Here is a 22,738-nt window from a genome sequence, read left to right on the forward strand (position 1 = left end):
CAACTACTGAAGCCTGCGCACCTAGAACCCACGCTCCGCAACAAAAGAAGCCACCACAATGAGAAGCCCACAAACCACAACGAGTAGCTTCCGCTTGTTGCAACTAGAGGAAGCCTGTGCACAGCAACGAAGACCCAACGCAGCCAAAAATAAATTAATTAATTTTAAAAATAAATAAAGTAAAAATGCATTGCCAATCTCCTTACTGACAATCCAGCAGGCCTGGCTTTACTGCATACCCCATTCCTAATCAATTTTACTACTTTACATTTATGAATTGTTTGACAAAAACAGTTACACATATATTGCCCTATTTCATCTTCAAAACAACACTGAGAAAATGTGAAGGTAGATATTAACACAGATTAAAGAATCTGCTTAAGGTCATATAGCTTAGTTGGATGTAGAAAGTAACTCGATTTTAGATAGTGTAACTTCTAGTTCAGTGTTCCATCTACAATACTTTACTGTTATCCATACAGAGGATGTGGTCATCCATTTCATTTTGGTAATTTCTATGTTAAAGTTTTTTTTTTTTTAATTAAGTTATACTCAGTGTGAGATGATACATGAAAATGAAAAGATTTGTCTGAAACATGTGCTATGGGAAGCCAAGGAAGCAGGCCTCCCAGGGATGCTTTATAACCAAAGCAGCTCCATTTTTACATTTTGAACATCAGGATCCCACATATGATTTCATTTGAAAACTAAAAGACCAGAGTTTGGCTCAGAAAATTAAAGCAAGCTTTTATTTAAGGCAAAGTTACTATGAATCCTTCTGGCTATTCTTATTGTCTACTTTATGCGAATTTCAATTTCAAACTAAACTAAGTTTACTAAACAAGGCAAAACAGAATAGTATACTCGAATGGACCAAAAAAAGGCATAAATGTTGAAATAGCAACCCCTATTACCTTCAGATAGGACCACCTTCTGCCCTAAACACATAAGGATATATCCTACTTTTAAATAAGGGAGAATTTCAGTTATATAATAAATATAAATATATAAATCAATATAATAAATAACCATACACTTTTAAGAATTTGTATTTAATCAGGATTCTACTCCACCTTCATTTCAAACACAGGGAGACTGTGAATGGAAAAAAGGTACTATGTAAAGTTTAATACAATTAACTAAAATTTCTGCCACAATACACAAAGGAAACATAAGCACTTATATCTGATGGTGTATATCAGTTTAAAGGTCTGTCTCAGCTGACTTTCCACGTACCTTATGGGAATAATGAGGATCCATGATCCGTGCAAGACCGAAGTCGCCTATCTTCAGCACCAAGTCTTCAGTATTAATGAAAAGATTAGCTGGTTTGAGATCTCTGTGCAGTACGTTTGCTGAGTGAATATATTTGAGCCCACGTAGCAGCTGATACATGAAAAGCCTGGCATGCTCTTCCAGTAATGGGCCCTGCTCCAGCACATTAGCCAAGTCTGTCTCCATGTACTCCTGAACAATGTAAACACTGTTCAGTTCAGTAAGAGAGCCCACATCATCTGTTAACTGGCTTCCACTAGGACCAAGAATTTCAAACACCTTCACAATGTTATCATGGTCAAGTCTTCTAATAATTTTGATTTCACGCAGAGCATGTTTAACACTCTGGGGATCAGTAAGGACAATTTTCTTGATGGCTACTCTTTTGTCACAGTCATTGTCTACAGCAGAAAAAACCAAGCCATTGCCTCCACAACCCAATGGTTTTAAGTCCATATACCTAGAGCCCAGATCAAAACCATGAATGTTCATGAGACTTTCAAATTTCTCTGCCATTCTGAAACCCTTACTATTGCCTTTTCCTTTCGTATTGTTGAACTTGTGTAAATAAGGAAGAAAGCTGGCATCAAAAGGAAAGATCTTTCAAAAAGGTAGAAAAAAAATAATTTTGCTTCCACAGCAAGATGGTTTCATTGCATATGCCAACCAGGCCTGTTGAGTTCCCCTTAGATTTAAAGCTCAAAAAGCTCTACTCATACTGAGAATTAAAAAGATTGCAGTACTCATAGTTCAAGAAAGGGGCAGCAACTCTGCAGACATTTAAAGAAAACACTCAAGAAACTCAAACGGAATGAAATGACATACTATGCACTCAGATTTACTGTGCTGAAGGATTTAACATTTAACAAAAATGTGAATAAATATGCACACAACAGGCTTCTATGAACATTCTCCTCACAGTGCAGATACATTCAGTGTTGGACAGGTCCTGAGCAGAATCATTCTAAGGTGCTGGTAAGCACTATTTCCGTTTTGCTTCTTTTCTTCCTTTGTTGCTGTATATTTCAACAGGAAGCCCTGGTGACTGTTGGTTAACAGAAGATGTCTTTTGTTAGTGATCAGGTGGCTCCAGCTCACCACAATCACAATCAAAGCTACCGTCCATCTTACTCTGATACAACCTGGGGGATGAGAAAAAAGAAGGAAACGAGTCACCACTGTAAGAAATGCTTTTTTTTTTTTGGCTGCACCTTGTGACAGGTGGAACTTCCCCAACCAGGGATCAAACCCATACCCCCTGCAGTGTAAGCGAGGTGTCTTAACCACTGGACCACCATGGAAGCCCAGGAAATGCTCTTTTATTCAACTCTATAAAATGACACAATTGGGCATTTAGCTATAGGCTACTGCTGATACATTAAACATACGTATTTATAGTCACTAAATGGAAAGATGACCCTCAATCAAAAACAGCTATCCATGTTGTAAGCAATTCACATGTGTTGGCTCAGACTCCAGATCCCACCATACTAGATTCTTTATATTATTTAGGTCATTAGCTTGTATAATTTCTTAAATGTCGATGAGCAAAGGAAGGCTCAGAATATTTTTAAAGAATTCTCTAGAATTTTTGAGGGGTAAAGCATTAGTAACATTTTTCTAAAAATATACAGGTAATAGCCTGCAATGTGTTAGTTCGTTAAAGAACATGTTTACTGGGCTTCCCTGGTGGTGCAGTGGTTGCGAGTCCGCCTGCCAATGCAGGGGACACGGGTTCGTGCCACGGTCCGGGAAGATCCCACATGCCGCAGAGCGGCTGGGCCCGTGAGCCATGGCCGCTGAGCCTGCATGTCTGGAGCCTGTGCTCCGCAACGGAAGAGGCCACAGCAGTGAGACACCCACACACCGCAAAAAAAAAAAAAAAGAACATGTTTACTTATTTACTCTGCCTAATAATATCTAATGAACAAAAGTGTAGCAGTACAAATAAGAAATTTGCCGAGCATGTTCTTAAATTTACATAGGAGTGAACTTAAACAGTGAATAAACCTATGAATAAAACCCATGAAATGATGCTTAACTTCACTGGTAATCAGAAAAATTACTTCATGAAGATAACATTTCAGATTGAAAAACATTTTTAAGAGTCAGCTGTTAATATCAAGTCTGGAGAGCAATGTGGAAAAACAGGAACTTTCATACAATATTGGTGAGAGTTTAAATCAGTAAGACCATCAAAGAGCAATGTGGCATAAGCAAATAAATAAGGATCATACCTATGACTTGGTAATTTTTCTTCACGGACAGGTCCCTAGAGAAATGCTTGCAAATGAACATGCAAATGTTCATTTTCTTTGTAAGGGCAAAATATCAAGAAAAGCCTAAACTTTCAACAATAAGAGAATAAATGAGTTATACTCATATAGTGAACTACTATATAATAGTAACAAATGAATAGAGATGGTTGAAATCACCAAATACACACTAAATTTTTTTTTTTTCTGTACGCGGGCTTCTCACTGTTGCGGCCCCGCCCGCTGCGGAGCACAGGCTCCGGACGCGCAGGCTCAGGGGCCATGGCTCACCGGCCCAGCCGCTCTGCGGCATGTGGGATCTTCCCGGACCGGGGCACGAACCCGTGTCCCTTGCATCGGCAGGCGGACTCTCTACCACTGCGCCACCAGGGAAGCCCCACACTAAATTTAAAAAGCAAATGCAGAGAGAAATGTGCATGCTGAAACCAGTTATATCAAGTACAAAATGATGCTTTTAGGGTGCATACAGATGTAGCAAAAGTATAAAAAACATAAGATTGATAAATAACAAATTCATAATAATGATTACCTTGAGGAATGAAGGAAGGGATAAGAATCAGGGTAGGATTACACAGCACTCTTCAACTGTATCTTTAATGTGTTAGTTCTCAAAAAAAAACTGAAGTGTGACAAATTATTAGAATGTTACAGTTAGGTGGTATGTAAATGAAGAGCTCACATTATAGTGGGGGAATACAGGCAGACAAAAATGTAAAACACAGATATTAGATGGCAATAAGTTGTGGAAAAATAAAACAGAGAAAGAGGACAGGGAGGGTAGTTAGGAAATGCCTCTCTGATAAAGTGTTATTGGAGCAAAGCTCTAAAGGAGGAAGTAAGGAAGTGGGTATGCCTTAGGGAGGCTATGTGGGAGAAATTGTTGTAGACAGAGGGACTAGGACTGGAAAGCCACTAAGGTGAGTGTCTCATGTCCCAGAAGCAACTAGGAGGCCAATGTCGTAGCTCATTTACATGTACATGCCTATGAGCATGTAATACAGCCTAACTAACCCTTAAATGGAAAGGCTTCCTCTTGCTTAAAAAAAAATTTTTTTTTTAAATTTTTAGCTGTGTTGGGTCTTCGTTGCGCACGGGCTTCTCATTGTGGTGGCTTCTTTTGTTGTGGAGCACGGGCTCTAGGTGCATGGGCTCAGTAGTTGTGGCTCGCGGGCTCTAGAGAGCAGGCTCAGGAGTTGTGGCACACTGGCTTAGGTGCTCCACGGCATGTGGGATCTTCCCAGACCAGGGCTCGAACCCGTGTCCCCTGCATTGGCAGGTGGATTCTTAACCACTGTGCCACCAGGGAAGCCGTGGCTTCCTGTTGCTGACTTTTGATCTTAAAGCTGGTATAGGGGCATATACAGTGCTATTTTCTGAATGGGTCTGAAGAGATTGGAAATAGGACAGCTGTAATAGTCCTTTGTTCAAAGAGCTAATCGTTTAAAGGCCAGGAGAAAATTTATCATTGTATGAAATAAAGCAGTCCATTCCGAACCTGAACATGTAACAACTTACAATCACCTTCAGGTGTGGCCTAAGAACTGCTAGGACCCAAACACATCAGCTATTTCACAGTGGTGAAGCTTTCGTACAACAGAGGAATCTGCCTTTATTTTCTGCCTGCTTCATTCACATTCCTATATACTTGTGGAAACACAAGATTCTGAAAAATAAAATAAGGTAACAGCATTTGCCTCAATCTGAGCAAATGCTTCAATTCTGAGAAATCCACAAACATTAAAAATAATGTGTGAAAGAGAAACTGATGATACTAATAACTCAGAGACTAAGTAGATAAATGATCCTAATGGCAAAAGCTTATTTAATAAAAACTGATTATTTACTATCTCTGAGTTATTTTAATAAATATGAGTGTTTCTTACGTCTACTTAATATTGTGAAAGACATTAATAGCATAATAGCTTTCTTTGTTTCACTATGACAGAGATGGTTTCTTCTGTATGCAAGTATTTTGTCTGCTTCTCAGAAATAAAAAAATAAACACAGACTCCGCGGACTCCTAAAAATTCTGTAGCTTATCAGTCTATTTGTAGTAAAACATTTAAAAGTTAAATTAAGGTTTACAAATAAACTTTTAAATAAAAAAATACTTCAGATTTTTAAAGGGCTTTAATTAATATTGTGTGCCTCCCCCCACTCCAATTTTTTCTATTTGTATACATCTTGATTCTTCCTGTTCCCTACCAAATATCTTAGGAAAAAATCAGTATTTGTCAGGACTTCCCCAGTGGTCCAGTGGGTAAGACTCCATGATCCCAATGAAGGGGGCCGGGATTCAATCCCTGGTCGGGGAACTAGATCCTGCATGCATGCCGCTACTATGAATCTGCATGTGGCAACTAAAAGATCCTGCGTGCCACAACTAAGACCCAGTGCAGCCTAAATAAATAAATAAAATAACAATGATTCTTAAAAAAAAAATAAAAGAAATAACTTCATTAAAAAAAGTATTTTTCAAAGGCTGCCCACTGTTTCTGAAATTTACATTTCTAGTCTCCATGTGAAATAGAATGTTTGTTCACACCTTCTTGCCCAACGTAGACAATTCCTTAAAGCTCAGTCAAGTTTTAGATAAATGTACATTTTTGTGTCAGTTTAACAGACTTGACGTAAGAACAGTAAAACCTCTAGGTACTCTCTTAAGCTTCTAGTTTACTAATACAGCAATCATGGGCAAGCAGAAATAAGGCTTTGCTAAAAACACCACTGGGACTTCCCTGGTAGTCCTATGGTAAAGAATCCACCTTCCAATGCAGGGGGCACGGGTTCGATCCCTGATTGGGGAACTAAGATCCTGCATGCCCTGGGACAACTAAGCCTGCGAGCCTCAACAAGAGAGCCCACGCGTTGCAACCTACAGAGCCCCCGCACTCTGGAGCCCGTATACCACAACTAGAGAGAGAAAACCCGCACACCACAACTAGAGAGAGAAAACCCAAGCGCCACTAGAGAGAGAAAACCCGCACACCACAACTAGAGAGAAACCCAAGCACCGGAACGAAGAGATCCCGCATGCCTCAACAAAGATCTCACGTTCCTCAACGAAGACCCGACGTGCCCCCCCACCACGAAAAGAAAACACCACTATCATCCAAGAGCACGACAGTAGGAATTGCAGCCAGATTATGAGAGAGACATCTTTACTCAGATTATGAGAGATCTCTGCTCAAGACCTCCAACAACAACTGCCCCCTTTCAATTTCAGTGAGACCAAGAAGCACTACAGAGCAGAAACAAGTGGAAGGATGAGAATGCCTCTTCAGAAATCTCAATGACTGGTCAGCATTTATAGGGGTAAAGAGTGGGTAAAAATTCATCTAGGGGAAGGCAGGAGTTTTACCTACGCTGAGAACTGCAGAGTTCTCATTATAGATTCAGATGATGACTATATTGAAAGCCGTAAGCAGACTTTATAGAAATGAGACCAATCTAAAGAAACAAGGTAATATTTATCAACAAAACTGTAATTCCACTAGACAGTGAGGACTGTACCAATAAAAAATTGGGGGGGGGGTAAAGGAGAATATCCCATTATTTACAATAGTGCTTGCCCAGTGAGTTGCCTCACTGTCTTTGAGTAGTACTCTTTGAAGTCCTTCAGTATCTATTAGACCAAAAGCTATTTATTTAGCACCTTTTCATCCAGGAGCTTGAAGAATAAGCTCACCTTAAACAGTAAGTTGGAGGTAATGTTATACCTCTGCATGATAAAGTAGATCCAGTAAATGTTTCCAATTCAGTCCCACTCTGTTCAGCAAGCATTTGCTAACTATGTTATGTACTTGTCAATATACTAAGCACTGGGGATAAAATGGTAAGTAAAAATAGGCTTGGGCCCTGCCCTCATAGAGTTTATGGTATGGCTGGAGACAAACAATAAACTAACAAGATGAAAAAAGAGAATGCAGAAGGGAAAAATGGTACCAGATGGTACAGGATGGTATGAGAGCCTAGACACTGGGAGATGTGACCTAATTAGAGGTCAGGATTTATGCCTCTGGAAGCCCTAAAAAGCCAGAGGTCTCCCATGCTCCTCCTTAGTGACCATGAAAACAGCTTCTTCCTTATCACCTTGACCCTCATGGCAGTTATATTCCAAATCATGATCTCTCCAATCACCTCCATCTTTCATATCCATCAGGGAGTTCCATGGGCATGCACATGCAACTCAACTGGATCAGCAGATTACTCATCAGAGCATTCTCCATCCACATCACCAGCCTCTAGAAATGTCTCATTTATACCATTTTCTCCACCATCTTTCACGTTTAACCCCATAAAAGCAACGTTCAAGGCTTAGACTCTGGAAGGATCTGTGATTCTATATTCCTTTTGCACTTTCCACACACTTCAAGGGAGGAAAGGGAAAAAACTATGACAGGACAGTAACTTAAAAATGACACTTCCCACCACCTTTGCAATTTCTGCCTCCAAATATTACCCGTTCCTACCAACGTCAGGGCTGACACTGTGTTTATTGCTTGGAGAGAGATCACTGGTTAAGTTTTAATTAGCTGAATCAATGTTGTTTTGTTTTTAACAATTTGCTAAATAAAATGAAGTACAAAGAATGATTTATAACGATGTAACTGGCTCTTTGGTTTTCTTTCAGTGATTCACCATAACATGGAAGTAAAAGCTCTCTATGTAGCCCAGGCTGGGTACCAGTTTCCAACATTTACATGCAGTTTCCTGAAGCTGCATTAGCCACAACTGTTGCCTCAAGCTCTCCTTTCTTCCTGAAATTGTCTCCTGCTTTCGGTCAGTTAGCCTACCCCTACACCAAGAGAAATGCATGTACTCTAAGTCAAGCCTAAGTGTATGAAGTAAAGTTATAAAATGCAAAAGAAAGAAAAGACAGTAGAATAACTTCACTCTGCCCCATCTCCACATTCTACAGAAATTGGATTTTCTTTCCTTTCTTATCCAGGAACAACTTGGTCAGTGTCACAAAGTACAAAGTTTGAGGTGAGAGCCTTAAACATAAAGGTTATTTGTCTGGTTTTCTCTTCCACCTTCTATTCTGCTGCTTCTGAGGTTAAATGCTGACTTGGGTCATCTGGCCTGATCATACTCACTCAAACACCCCACCCCACCCCACCCCCCGAGCTCTTGCCTATTTAGCTCTTTTCCAGAGTGAAGTGAGTAATTTGAGTTAACTGGCATTCAGCCAGCCTCACATCTCCTCAGCCAAAACCCAGCTGCTTTTGGAGAGAAGGGAAAGGTTGAGTTCTACTTACATTCACCTAGGACTGTCTCCTAACCCTGGCACAGAGAGGTGTTGTTACAGCAAATTCACCCTTCCCTAAGATCATGTTCACAAGCTCTCATCGAAGATACTAAGTTTCTAGGGCAGAGAAGGCCAAAGGGTACAGCTTAACTGCTTGCTTATATACATTCTTGACAAAGCCCTCACTCCTAATGTAGGGTAGCCCTCAGAGTTACCAGCGATCCCTCTCAGGATTTAGACCTAGAGGAGGTCCAAAGTGCAAACCAGTGTCAGTGAATCATCTTAGGAACCTGGCTGGTGTGGGAAGGAGGACCTTAACACTTGAGCCCTGAAGACTAACAGGCTTTGCCTGCTATCAGTAACTACTGTAAGCTACACAGAAGAACTCTCAAAGATGGATGATTACATAGCTTCTAATAAAATATCCAGTTTTTTAAAAAACTCCTCTTCTACTCCTAACTTCTGTTTTTAAATTGTCTGAAACTTTGCCTAAATAACACTAACATTAGGGACACTTCAGCCATTTAAAAGGCCATTATAAAATAAATGTCATTGTTTACTTTGATGTTCATTTCTAGGTGCTATTTAATTTACTCTAAGTACCTATATTGGAATATCTGAACTTCACAGACCAGATAAACAAGTCAAAGAATCTCTCTAAAGACCCTTCCAATTCTAAAAGTCTATGATTTATGAAAGCACCACATAAGTCTTTTACTTCACTAGTTTTTGCTCCCACTTATTATGGTGGGATGCCCAGAATGGTGGAAATGTGATTGAAATTACTATAAACCTAACATTAAACAAACATGATCCCTTCTAGAAATTTATGGCTGGAAAATTTTAAATTACTGTAATAACTCTTCATCCCTCTCCTATCCTCCTCCTGCCTAAGCCCTCATTTCTAAGACTCCTCTCCTAATGGTAAGGAAACACTTGAGGCAAATAAACAAGTAGGAGACAAGTAGGCAACCTCCTTCTTCAAGTACCTTTGGAAATCTGAGGACTCCAACCAAACAAAAATGAATATAAATTTCTGTAGTAGTAGTCAAGATAGGTTATGCAGTGTTACAGTAACCAATAACCCTAAAATCTCAGTGACTTTAACTTTTAAGTCCAGCTCATGCAACAAGACCAACATAGCTGTTATCTAAACTCTTGAAGTAGCTACCATCTCTGTCATTGCCACTCAATGTGCCAGAGGGAAAGAAGAAGGAATATCTTACTGGTGCCTAAACCTTCATCTAAAAATGATACACTTCACTTCTACTCACATTTTATTGACCAAAGCAGGTCACACTGTCCCACCTACTTAAAGGCAGTAGGGAAATGCAATCCCAACATGGAACAGAAGCAGAGAGAACCTAGATTGTTTTGAACAGCTTTCACTAAAACAGCTTCAATTCTTCCATCCATCCACTACATTTTTTTTTTTGCGGTACGCGGGCCTCTCACTGTTGTGGCCTCTCCCGTTGCGGAGCACAGGCTCCAGCCGCGCAGGCCCGGCGGCCATGGCTCACGGGCCCAGCCGCTCCACGGCAGCATGTGGGATCTTCCTGGACCGGGGCATGAACCCGTGTCCCCTGCATCGGCAGGCGGACTCTCAACCACTGTGCCACCAGGGAAGCCCCATCCACCACATTTTTATTCAACAAAACCTTTAGTGCTTACCAAATGCCAGGCATTCTTTTAGGCATTAAGGTACAGAAGGGGTCAAAAAACAAAACAAAACAAAACAAAAAAACCTCATGGAGCACATATTCACTCCTAGAGCATCACAGTAACAACAGACTCCACTGTAGTACATTCCTCCCTGTCCCACTAGGCCTTCTTGCTCTCTTCTCTTTTCTAATAGCATTTTCCTTCCTTTGTCTTTGGCCATCCACCCCCAATCTCATCTAATCTCTCATCTTCAAATCCTATAATCTTCATTTTCTAGGGCACCACTCCCTTCCCCTTTGTTGTAGCTGTATTTTAAAATAAAAGGTTTGGGGCTTCCCTGGTGGCGCAGTGGTTGAGAGTCGCCTGCCGATGCAGGGGACACGGGTTCGTGCCCCGGTCCAGGAAGATCCCACATGCCACGGAGCAGCTGGGCCTGTGAGCCATGGCCGCTGAGCCTGCGCGTCCGGAGCCTGTGCTCCACAACGGGAGAGGCCACAGCAGTGAGAGGCCCGAGTACCAATAAATAAAATAATAATAAAATAAAATAAAATAAAAGGTTTGGAACTAAGTAGCTTTACTGACATTTTCTGATCATAGCTCCTGGTACTTAGTAAGCACCTTAAAAACTACTGAATGAATTAATGTAAATAACATATTCTACTTGATAGTAGAAAGTTTTGGACAAGCTCTACCCTCAATTTTTCAAAATCTGATCACACTCTGACCTACCAAGTGGGAACATCAGTGATGACTCCTAAATATGGTACTTTCCTTTCCATGCATTCCCCCAAGAGCCTCACCCTATGGTGAACACATAGGTCTGCCAACATCTGAAGAAAGCAACTGATTTCAACCCACTCAGACTGAAGAAACAAAAACACTTCAGCTTTGTTATAGCTCCTGGTTTGTTTTGCTGAGGTAGTGGAGAGGGACTGCGCCACTGAAATAGCATCCTATATAACCAGATGAGTAGGATTCTATAAAAAGTCCTACTAGCCTATATGATAGCAAGTAGGTATCATGAAGATATGCAAGACCCTGACATTACTCTGATTTTACTGTTCTTTACTCCATCCTAGTAGGGTCTATGGCATCTAGCACCACAGCTTTCCAGACTATACATCAAATATAACAGCTGTCACTTTTGAGCTAACCCTGGTGAGGGTCTGAAGAAGGCCACATTGTGCAAGACCACACAAAACATTTCTGGACCCTCATCAAATGGAGACAACCACATGCTTGTTTAGAGAGTCCCCAACATTTTTTTTTTAGAGATATCCTTTTTTTAATTTTTAATTTTATTTATTTATTTTTGGCTGTGTTGGGTCTTTGTTGCTGCGCGTGGACTTTCTCTAGTTGTGGCAAGTGGGGGCTACTCTTGGTTGTGGTCCGTGGGCTTATTGCGGTGGCTTCTCTTGTTGCAGAGCATGGGCTCTAGGCACGCGGGCTTCAGTAGTTATAGCACGTGGGTTCAGTAGTTGTGGCACACAGGCTTAGTTCCCCGCGTCATGGGGGATCTTTCCGGACCAGGGCTCGAACCCGTGTCCCCTGCATTGGCAGGTGGATTCTTAACCACTGTGCCACCAGGGAAGCCCCCCCAAATTTTAAAAAAATGATTCAGAATGGCATATAACTTTTCTGGAATATCTTTCCTCCTTTGTTTCTCATTTTCTCCGGACCTGAACAAAGTTTGCAAAATAAAAAATCATGTAAGTTTCCTTTCAGATTCACACTATGGTTTGGCAATGCTGAAAAATTCCTGTCTGATTTCACTAACCCCATACTAAAAACAAAAACAAAGAAACATGAAGAGATCTGAAGTCTAGTCCAGGATCTGTGGCTAAATTAGTTTTGTAATCAAAGCATCTCAGATTTCTACATCTTAGCTCCTCATCAGGAAAATGATGGAGGTAAACTACGTGATTTCTATGGTCTCTTCCAGCTCCAAAATGTTTTAAGTTTAGTGAAAGGCTCAGGATTTCCACTCCTGATTAGAATGCAGAAAGTTGCAAGACACCATCACTCTTATCCTATAAACCTTGATAAGCTGAATAAGCTACAAAATTGTGGTTTTTTTGTTTTGTTTTGTTTTTAAACATCAGGGGACTTCCCTGGTGGCGCAGTGGTTAAGAATCCACCTGCCAATGCAGGGGACACGGGTTTGAGCCCTGGTCCGGAAAGATCCCCCATGACGCGGGGAACTAAGCCTGTGTGTCAAACTACTAAGCCTGCACTCTCGAGTCCTTGAGCCACAACTACTGAGCCCGCGAGCCACAACTACTGGAGCCCGTGCACCTAGAGCCCATGCTCCGCAACAAGAGGAGCCACCACAATGACAAGCCCCCGCTCACCGCAATTAGAGAAAGTCCGTGCACAGCAACAAAGGCCCAATGCAGCCAAAAATAAACAAAAAAATTTTTAAAAACACCAGAAAGGATGCAAAGAACTCTAAATAAATTAAGTTCCAGAAAATGTCGAGCTCTTCATAAGACAAGAGACCATGGCTATTCTCATTCCTAGCAAAGTGGCAAGAAAACAAGAAATTTTCCACTAACAGGACTAAGAAGAAACCAGCCAAATTTATAAACAAATTTTACTAGCTGAATGTGGATTCAGGTAACAGATTAGAATTCAGAGGAAGCCCAGTTACAAGCCCCACCTGCCAATTCTTCCCCATGGGTCCTCACTAAGGGCACAAGTCTGAAGTCAAGGCCGGAAAGCTGAGAAAATCTCATGAAGCATATAGGTCTCCACTGTGTACAAGACAGATGCCCTCTTTTTTTTTTTTTTTTTTTTTTTGGCGGTACGCGGGCCTCTCACTGTTGTGGCCTCTCCCGTTTCGGAGCACAGGCTCCAGACGCGCAGGCTCAGCAGCCATGGCTCACGGGCCCAGCCGCTCCGCGGCATGTGGGATCTTCCCGGATCGGGGCACGAACCCGTGTCCCCTGCATCGGCAGGCGGACTGTCAACCACTGCGCCACCAGGGAAGCCCCAGATGCCCTCTTAAGGTGGAGGCTAAGACAGGAATATGAGATAAACCCCTCCAAGTCACTCTGAATGTAAGGCAGATATTCTTCATTAGAAAACGGGCAAAAACATGAGTTAAATAAAGAAAACCTGAGGTGGTACTGAAAAGCAAAGAAAATGTCCAAGCAATCCAAAGAGCTGGCAGCTAGGCTGAAAAGTAGAGAGCCCCAAGGTTCAGAAAGCTGACAGGGCAGAAGTATGTGATGAGAAAATGGACAAAAACTTTCCAAAACTGATAAAAGACATCAACTCACAAAGCTGGAAGCTCAATGAACAGCAAGCAGGAAAAATACAAAGAAACCCATACTTAGGCACATCATAAACTGTTGAAAACTGGGGGGTGGGAAGGGCAGAAGAGCAACTCTTAAAAGCAACTATGGAAAAGAGAAAAAGTATACGCTAGGGAAAAACAATAGAAACAATGGCTGATTTATCATTAGAAACAATGAAAGCCAGAAGACAACAGAACACCACCTTTCAAGTTCCAAAAGAAACTATCAACCCAGAATTCTACATCTAGGAAAACATACTTCAAAAATGATGAAATAAAAACATTTCAAAGAGACAAAAGGGAAAAGAACTTGTCTCCAACAGACTTTCACTACAAGAAATGCTAAAAGAAGTTGGTTACGGTGAAGGAAAATGACACCAAATGGAACCCCAGATCTGCAGAAAGGAACAAAATCCCCAGAAAGGGTAAATAATTGGAAAATACAAAAAGCCTTTAAAACAAAACAAAACACATGTTTAAATGTCTTTAAGAGACTACTGATTGTTTAGAGCAAAAATAATAATGTACTGTAGCAGTTATAGCACATGTAGAAGTAAAACATAAGAGCACAATGTGCTAGAAGCGGGTAAACTGAATCATGCAATGTAAGGTTTGCAGCATCAGTGAAGTAGTTTATATTATTCAAAACAGACTGCGATAAATAATGAAAGGCTCATGGGTCATCTTTAAACACCTTGTCCCTTTTTGGCCATTATGTATACTTACTAACATCCCCATCAATGGGGAGTAAAGGGAAGGAAAAAGAAAACTAAGTAAATCAACAATTATCAGTAATGATTTATTTTGCCAAGCAGTTGTGTACTTTTACATCAATAATAATACAAACTAATACATTAACATTTAAATACCACAGATTCGGGACTTTCCTGGCAGTTGGGCAGGGGGCATGGGTTCAATCCCTGGTCTGGGAACTAAGATCCCACGTGCCACACGCATGGCCATAAATACATACACACATACATACATACATACATATATACATACCACAGATTCACTGACACTTCCAAAGAAGATAGAAATTAACCATGTTACTCAAGATAAATACACATTTTATTATTTTTTCCCAAATATTTTAATTGAAATAATTTTGAGGGGCTCTACCTTCTACTTTAAAAGTATATAGTTTTTAAGAATTTAAGGACTTCCCTGGCAGTCCAGTGGTTAAGACTCTGTGCTCCCAATGCAGGGGGAACCCGTTCGATCCCTGGTCTGGGACTAATATTCCGTATGCCATGTGGTGCGGCCAAAAGAGAAAAATTCTCCGGTGCGTACCGGAGAAAAAAAAAAAAAAAGGAGATGAAACCATGCCAGTTGTCTGCTTAAAATCCTTCAGTAGCTTTCTTAGTTATAAAATTCAGAATCCTGCCTCATGTGTTTGCCATCAGTCCCTGCTCCCTTTGCTCAGGACGGTGTCGCATCTTTTCTTTTCCTCCAGAATACCAAGTTATGTCCTGCTCTAGGTTGTATTTGCTTTTTCCTCTGTTTGGAACACTCTTTTCCCATCTCTTAGCAACACTGGTTGTGTCTTACTATTCAGGCTTCAGTTCCTTAGATGGCCATTTCCAAGTCACCCAGTCATAGCACTTGGCCAAATCTGAAGTTATGTTTACTTGTTAATCTTTCCTCATTAGAATGTAAAGTCTTTGGAAGCAGAAGAACCTTAACTGTCTTATTCGCCACTGTACCAGGAAACAGTGCCTGACACGTGCCAAGTGCTCAGTAAATTTTTGTGCACGATATAAAATGTTTGTTTGACTCCCTTAAACTTCTAAAGGGAAAAAGTACATTAAAGATTGCATTGTAGTCATTGTAACATGTGATTCTGAACTGGGTTTTTTTAGCTCTCAATTACATTATTGGTACAATTGTAAAAACTTAAATGGGATCTGAGTACTAGATAGTAGTACTATACCAGTGTTAATTTCCTGACTTTGATGATTATATTTTGGTTATGCAGAAGAATGTTCTGTCTATAAGAAATATACTGCACTATTAAAGGGTTGGGGGGGAATGTGTAGTGTACTTGTCAGTAAATTACATTATTATTTGAGAGACAGTCATGGGCTTTGATTTGAAACCTGAGGTTCAAATTCTGGCTCTCACTGCTGTGTGATTTTTAATGCATTATTTAAATTCTCTAAAGATCCTAGGACCCATTTTGCAGTGTTGTTAGGAGGATTTAGTGTAAGAGTAGTATGCTTCCCACATACTATGTTCTTAAGCTTGCTATTGTTTATTCAGTTCTTTTAAAACTCAACTATTAAAATTCTATTCTCATGTTCAGTGCTGTGACTTCCTTTATAATACAAATGTTTTTCATTAATTGCTTTTATAAAAGCTGATGATGTAGGATAAATATGTACCAGATAATGTTATTTATATCGTCAACTTAGAACTTTGGAGCTGTACTCCATAATGTAGTTTTTTACTTTTTTATATTTTTTAATTTGTTTTGTTTTTGCGGTACGCGGGCCTCTCACTGTTGTGGCCTCTCCTGTTGCAGAACACAGGCTCCGGACGCGCAGGCTCAGCAGCCATGGCTCACGGGCCCAGCCGCTCCGCGGCATGTGGGATCTTCCCGGACCAGGGCACAAACCCATGTCCCTTGCATCGGCAGGCGGACTCTCAACCACTGCGCCACCAGGGAAGCCCTGTTTCATCTCCATTTTTAAAAGATGATTCTGGCTACCAGGAGGAGAATGCACTGAAGAAGATGGTCAAGTGAAAGCAGAGACCAGTTAAAAGCTATTTCAGTAGGCCACATGAAATGATGGCGACTGAGATTAGGCTGGTAGAAATGAAGATGTAAAACAGGAGAAATCAAAATCATATTTTGGAGACCAAGAAAACGTGATGATGGATTAGATATGGTGGATAAAGGGAAAAATAGGTTTTAAGGATAACTCCTAGGTGACAATTACTGAGATGGGGAAGACTTGGAGAACAATATGGGAGAAAGAGGTCTATTTTGGACATATTAAGTCTATTTAGGTGAGAAGTCTAAACCAGAAACAAACACTTGAGAATTATTCACATATAGATAGTATTTAAAAAACTAAATTGAATGAGACCTCCTATGGAAAGAATCAAGAGAAGGGGGGAAAAAAGTCCAGGACTAACCTCTGGGATATGCCAATACTTAGAGGCAGGAGAGGAGAGAGAAGCCTGTAAAAAAAAAAAAAAAAGTATGACAAAGTGTGAGGCAGGAGGAATACAGGAATGTGTCCCATAAACTAAGAGAAGCAGGCAAATAGGCAGAAAACTGTGGTCAATAATTCTGAATGCTGCTGCAAGATCCTTTAAGATAGAATTGGTAAGTGGATATCACTGGTAACCTTGACTAGAGTACTTTCAGTGGTGAGATGGTGATAGAAACCAGTCTGGAGTTGAAGAGCAATGAAAGTGGAGACAGCACACAAAGACAGTTCTTGAAAATCTGCTTGAAAGAGGATCAGAGAAATGAAGCAGTAACTAGAGAAGAATGTGGAATCAGGAGAGGGTTTATAACAGATTTCTATTCTATATCTGCACTGTCCAATACAGAGTCAATAGCTACACATGGCTACCAAGCAACTGAAACATAGCTAGTATGACTGAGGAACTGAATTTTTTAAAATTAATTTTTGTTTAATTAGCCACATGTGGCTAGTGGCTATATTGGACAGCATAGCTCTAGAGCACATCTGTATACCAATAAAGATGGCCCAATAGAAAGGGCAAAATTCAAGATGCAGGCAAGAAATGAGTCCTTAATAAGTCAAGAGAAGGAATCTAGAGCACAAGTGGAGGAATGTACAAGGGATATAACATGAATGAAGCAAGGCAGGAAGCCATGTAATCGGTGGGAACCAACAAGACTTAAAATCAGAATATCCCTTAAGTTTGGTTGGAATCTTAAACATAAGACTAAATACAGAAGGCAATAAAAAGCTAATCACAAGGGGAAGGGAAGGTAATTCAAATTTACTATCTATTAAGTGACAGGCACTTTCTAAAACCAACTACTTCTGTTACTCAGAACCAACACCTTGTAAGTCACATTTTACAAATATGAACACTTTTGCTCCGAGAGGTAAATCAAGTTCACTGAAATCACACATATAGTAAATGTCAAGATCTGGACACAGGCCACTCTGACTTACTCTAGGGTTAGAATCTTACCACTGCATAAGGTGGGAGGTTAAGAACCACTCAATGTTTCTATGCCTGGAAATGACATAACAAATGGCAGATCAATCTGGCAGCTTATCAACAAGTGGAAAAAAGCCTGGAGGTACTAGGCCAGACTCAAAACTGTCCCTTCAATGCTATCTGCAAGATAATTAAGGAATATTTACTTAACAGGTTATTTTTAATATTTTTAAATCCAAGTGAAAATATCTTTATTGAGACAAATGGGAAAATGCATATTCTTGCAACTTTGAGTGTCTACATTACTGAACACAGGAGTATCAATCAGATAATTGGCATTGTTTTATAATAACTACTAAAATAATATCTGGGCATATTAGAAAAGCAGGTAGTTAGAAACCTACCATCTCTCCAATTTGTAAATGAAGAGGGAAATTATTAAATTACGCCTAATCAGTTATTTTTTTTTAGGGGTAATAAAAATATTTTATATTTTAATGTTATATGAACTCTCAACTCGACACATTTGTCAAAACTTATCAAACTGTACATCTTAGGATCACACTCACCATGCCATAAATTCATACGTATCATAGTTTTAAAGTAAATTGCATATTTTCATAAGTTATCAATTGCTTTTATAACGTATCTATTTAATAATTACCTAATACTTTTCTCAAGAATCAAGGAGAAAGATTAAATTTTTTTCCTTCAAATAAATCTGTTTAGAGGAAAATTATACGTTAAAAGCCTAATCAGTTATTAAATTACAGCTTAGACTATTTTAAATTTAGTGTGGGCAAAGATCATCTAAATCTGTGCTGTCCAATATGGTAGCCACTAACTTCATGCAGCTATTTAAGTATAAATTAATTAAAATTACATATAATTAAATATTCAGTTCCTCAGGTGCACTAGCCACCTGTCAAATGCTCAACAGTCACATGTGGCTAGTGGTTATCTCATTGGACAGCACAGAATAAAACATTTCTATCATCACAGAAAGTTCTACTGGACAGTGATTAGATCCTCAGTCTTCCTTTTGACTTTTTTTTCAGGAGGGCCAAAGGAAAGAGCAACTCAGAAGACCTGAGTTTCCCAAATCAGTCACTAACCAGCTGAGCAACTTATGTATGGTTACTTAGCAATGCTTCCAGAAATGAATGTGCATTTGAATCACCTGAGAATCTAGTTAAACTGCAGGTTCTAACACAGTAAGTCTTGAGATGGGGTCGAGATTCTGCACTTCCAACAAATTCCCAGGTGCTGCTAATACTGCTTGTCCAGAAATCACCCTGTGAGTAACAAGGTCTTAGATTTCTCTGGGCCTCAGTTTTTTTAGCTGTCAAATGATGTACCTGGGGGAAGATAATACCCATGACCCCTCCATAAAAACTAACATTTTATAGTTTTATGGTTGTATAGAATTAAATGCACACAGATTTCTCATACTCTTGAAGAGGCAGTCTCTTCCCTGAAGTAAATGCTAGGATTCTAACAAACAATTTTTGTGATACCATTTTTTCCCCATTAAAAAAATATCAAATTTAAATGAATATCAATGGGAAAATGTGATTTGCTACAGACAATCAGTCTCGGTACTACTTTTCAGAAATGGATTTAAAAGGCTGACATGTATATAAGACAAACCTTTCTAAATGCATCACCTCCACATGACAAGCAACTCCCAGGAAAAAGAAGTAACAATTACATTATTGTTTTTATGAAGTCTCAGTCAGGGCTCTGAGCAATAAAACCGACCAAAATCCCCATACCCCTAGCAGGCAGTGGAGTAATGTAGTAGCCCACAAAACAGGCTGAAGGAGCTGACAGTGGGAAGCCAACAATGCCAGAAAGAATTTACTTTTGAGGCATCTTCTATTTTAACACGGGCCCTAGAGTAGGCAATGCAAACAAGGAACTGGATAGCAGTGGTGAGGCTCATAGTTTCATAAGGCAATACCTCATAGAAAGGAGATAGGCTAACACACCCCATTTGTTTATAAATTCTGAATGAAGCATGACAGGTAATTACCTATATTCTCAAAACACACACACTGGAAATACATGTTCAACCTCTAAATGACAGGATGCTTTGAAAATCTATAATACTTTTAAATTTGTATTTTTAGATTTCCTTTAGTGGGAAATACAGTTTAAAGTTTGAATTAAATTTTACTAAAGCTCTCCTATATAAATCATACAACGTTCTTCCAAAATCTCTCCAAAGATCTGATTCTCATTAATACACTTTACTGCCCACAAACCCCTTCAAATACATCACTGAGAAGATAAATCATATATACAAAGAAAAACTTGGGAGTGGGGAGTTTTTTTCTCACTTTTAAAACAAACTGCTATCTCAATCTTCTTTTTTCCCTCAATGTTACTTTAAGCCAACCTGCTAAACAATGGCTTTCTACAATGGTCAAAATTATTTTATTACCAAATTTCAATGTAAGTCCTAAATTTGGAGCTGTACATTCAGCTTATCTTAGAAAAAGACTGATGAAAAAATAGTGCCTATAACAATACCTATTCTAAGTTGTCTTTATTAAAACAGCAAATTCACGTAGATCAGGAGAAAGCACTAAATATAATTCCATCAGAGTGAAATGTTCATATTAAGAGCTTTATCTGATTAAACACTGCTGTGCTTTTACAACACTTATTTAAACTACAGTAATTTCTAGATATTATAAAGATAACTTTTACATTACCAATGAAAACAAAAGGTTAATTTCTATCCACACCATAAAAGTACTATCTGTCCTTTGTAAATAATCCATAAGAAATCTCTCTCAATAATAACCAAGGAACTGCTAGTATCAAATATTTAATTGCAGCAACTGACCAGCAATTAATTTTACCTTTCCTCTCAACAAATATTACAAAATTCCACCTGCAGGATAAATGATATCCTTTTAAAATGCAATTTAAGAAGCCATTACTTTTTTACAGAAACTGTGGCTCCTCTATGAGAGACACAATTATAATGTGTACAGGAGCATTTTAGCCTATCATTTAAAAAAATACAGTGTGTAAAAAAAAAGGCCACGTAGCAGTCCGTGGGCAGGATGAGTCATCACCCAACTCAAAACTTGCAGCACTTCTAAGCTTCCTCCTACCCGACCCCATCCCCTTCAGCAATGTACCCTGAGTCAGCAAACCTTCCTATTTTGTCAGTTATGAATTCTCACGATGCTTAAATGAACTTATGCAAAATGCTGCAACACGTTCAGTACTAACATTTGTCATTAGAACATGTGCTTTTTTCCTATTGCAAAATTAACTGATCTTCAATCTTCTCTGGATTCCTTCTTAATCACAGAAAGTAGCAAACACTTTTAATCCTCTTTTGCAAATAAATGAACTGCAAAATATGGTGATATATAATGGTTTTTCTAAATAATTCTCCATTTCCCAGAGTTTTTTTCTGAACAGTAATACTTAGGTGATTAAAACGTATCCTGCTCAAATCTGGCATATTTCCTAGATGACTGCAATTACTGAATTTAGGACACCAATAAGCAATTTTACCAAGTTTCACAAGGCAATTCTTATTAAGTGATGTAACACATATATGGAAAAGGACTCCACGCTCCTTGGCACATGTAAACATGTTTGAACAACGACCCGTTAAAGAAGTGTAAAGTCTCTGCCACCCAATTAGAAATTATATTTCAAACATAAATATCTGACATTGCTAAGAAGAAACTCTAGAGGCAGTTCCCTTTCAGGGCCCAGTCCTGTTTGGTCTCTTCATTCTTCTAGCTCAGACTACTCATTCTTCTAGTCAGACCATCTCAGTTTCCCAGTGTTAGAGAGAATGTGTCCAATCATAAGTTTAAATGACACGGCTAGGGCTTCCCTGGTGGCGCAGTGGTTGAGAGTCCGTCTGCCGATGCAGGGGACACGGGTTCGTGCCCCGGTCCGGGAAGATCCCACATGCCGCGAAGCGGCTGGGCCCGTGAGCCATGGCCGCTGAGCCTGCGCGTCCGGAGCCTGTGCCCCGCAACGGAAGAGGCCACAACAGTGAGAGGCCCGCGTACCGAAAAAAAAAAAAAAAAAAAAGACACGGCTAGACAAATCAAACAATCAGAAAACTACTCTGAAGCTGTTTTCGCTCCATTTTGTCCCCTGTTAATTTTTGTTTCCGTTGACAAACCATCTTGTACCTGTAAAAAAGTTAACACTCAGACTGACTTTGGGGAGCACTTTTAGCATTGAAGGAAAGAACATGAATTTTGCTGCAAATGCTGTAGGCTTCTAATTCTACCTCACCAGTTTCCCTTTACTGGACCTTTTCCAATGAGCGAGCAAAGGAAAAAATAAAACAGGAAAGGAATCAAAAATATCCTGCTCCGGGGCGCTCCCACATAACACCTGAACCAGTCTTACTAAGCCAAGGAACAAAAGGCGGCCAAAACGCCCTTAGTTTTCAACGCACCTCACCAAGTCAGGGAAAAATGCACAGCGGAGCGAGGAGGCCCCTTTTCAGTGAACTGACAAAACAAGTTTTCATTTGGGGACCTTCATAGACCACCACCGCTCCACGTCCAGAACGCAGCTCAGGCAAGGGTGTAGTAGAGTAGGAGGAAATTAGGAATTCCGATTCAGACGACTTTTTCTGTACCTCCTTTAGGCCACACTCAACTCAGGCAGAGGACTTCAGGGCTCTGAGCCGAGCCGGGTGAGCGGCGCGCTACGCAATTTGCCGAGTGCACTGGAGACTGCCCGGCCGGAGTCAGCTGAGGCCGAGTCACCCGAGTGGGATGGGGGAGGAGACGCGGGAGCATTTCGAAAGGCAACATGCCAGGAAGG

The 22,738-nt window shown here is 40.0% G+C and overlaps 1 protein-coding gene across 1 annotated transcript in view; it reads right to left on the reverse strand.

Annotated features, from left to right (window-relative positions):
* Positions 1-22,636, reverse strand: part of MAPK6 (mitogen-activated protein kinase 6) — a 34,926-nt gene extending 12,290 nt beyond the window's left edge. Inside the window, 2 exon segments of the mRNA XM_024761858.1 lie at positions 1,237-2,417; positions 22,365-22,636. Coding sequence (XP_024617626.1) covers positions 1,237-1,791 — 555 coding nt within the window. The 5' untranslated portion in view covers positions 1,792-2,417; positions 22,365-22,636.
* Positions 22,637-22,738: the final 102 nt, after the last annotated feature.

This window comes from Neophocaena asiaeorientalis, unplaced genomic scaffold, assembly GCF_003031525.2.
Source record: "Neophocaena asiaeorientalis asiaeorientalis breed wild unplaced genomic scaffold, Neophocaena_asiaeorientalis_V1.1 scaffold506, whole genome shotgun sequence".
Taxonomy (NCBI): Eukaryota; Metazoa; Chordata; class Mammalia; order Artiodactyla; family Phocoenidae; genus Neophocaena; species Neophocaena asiaeorientalis.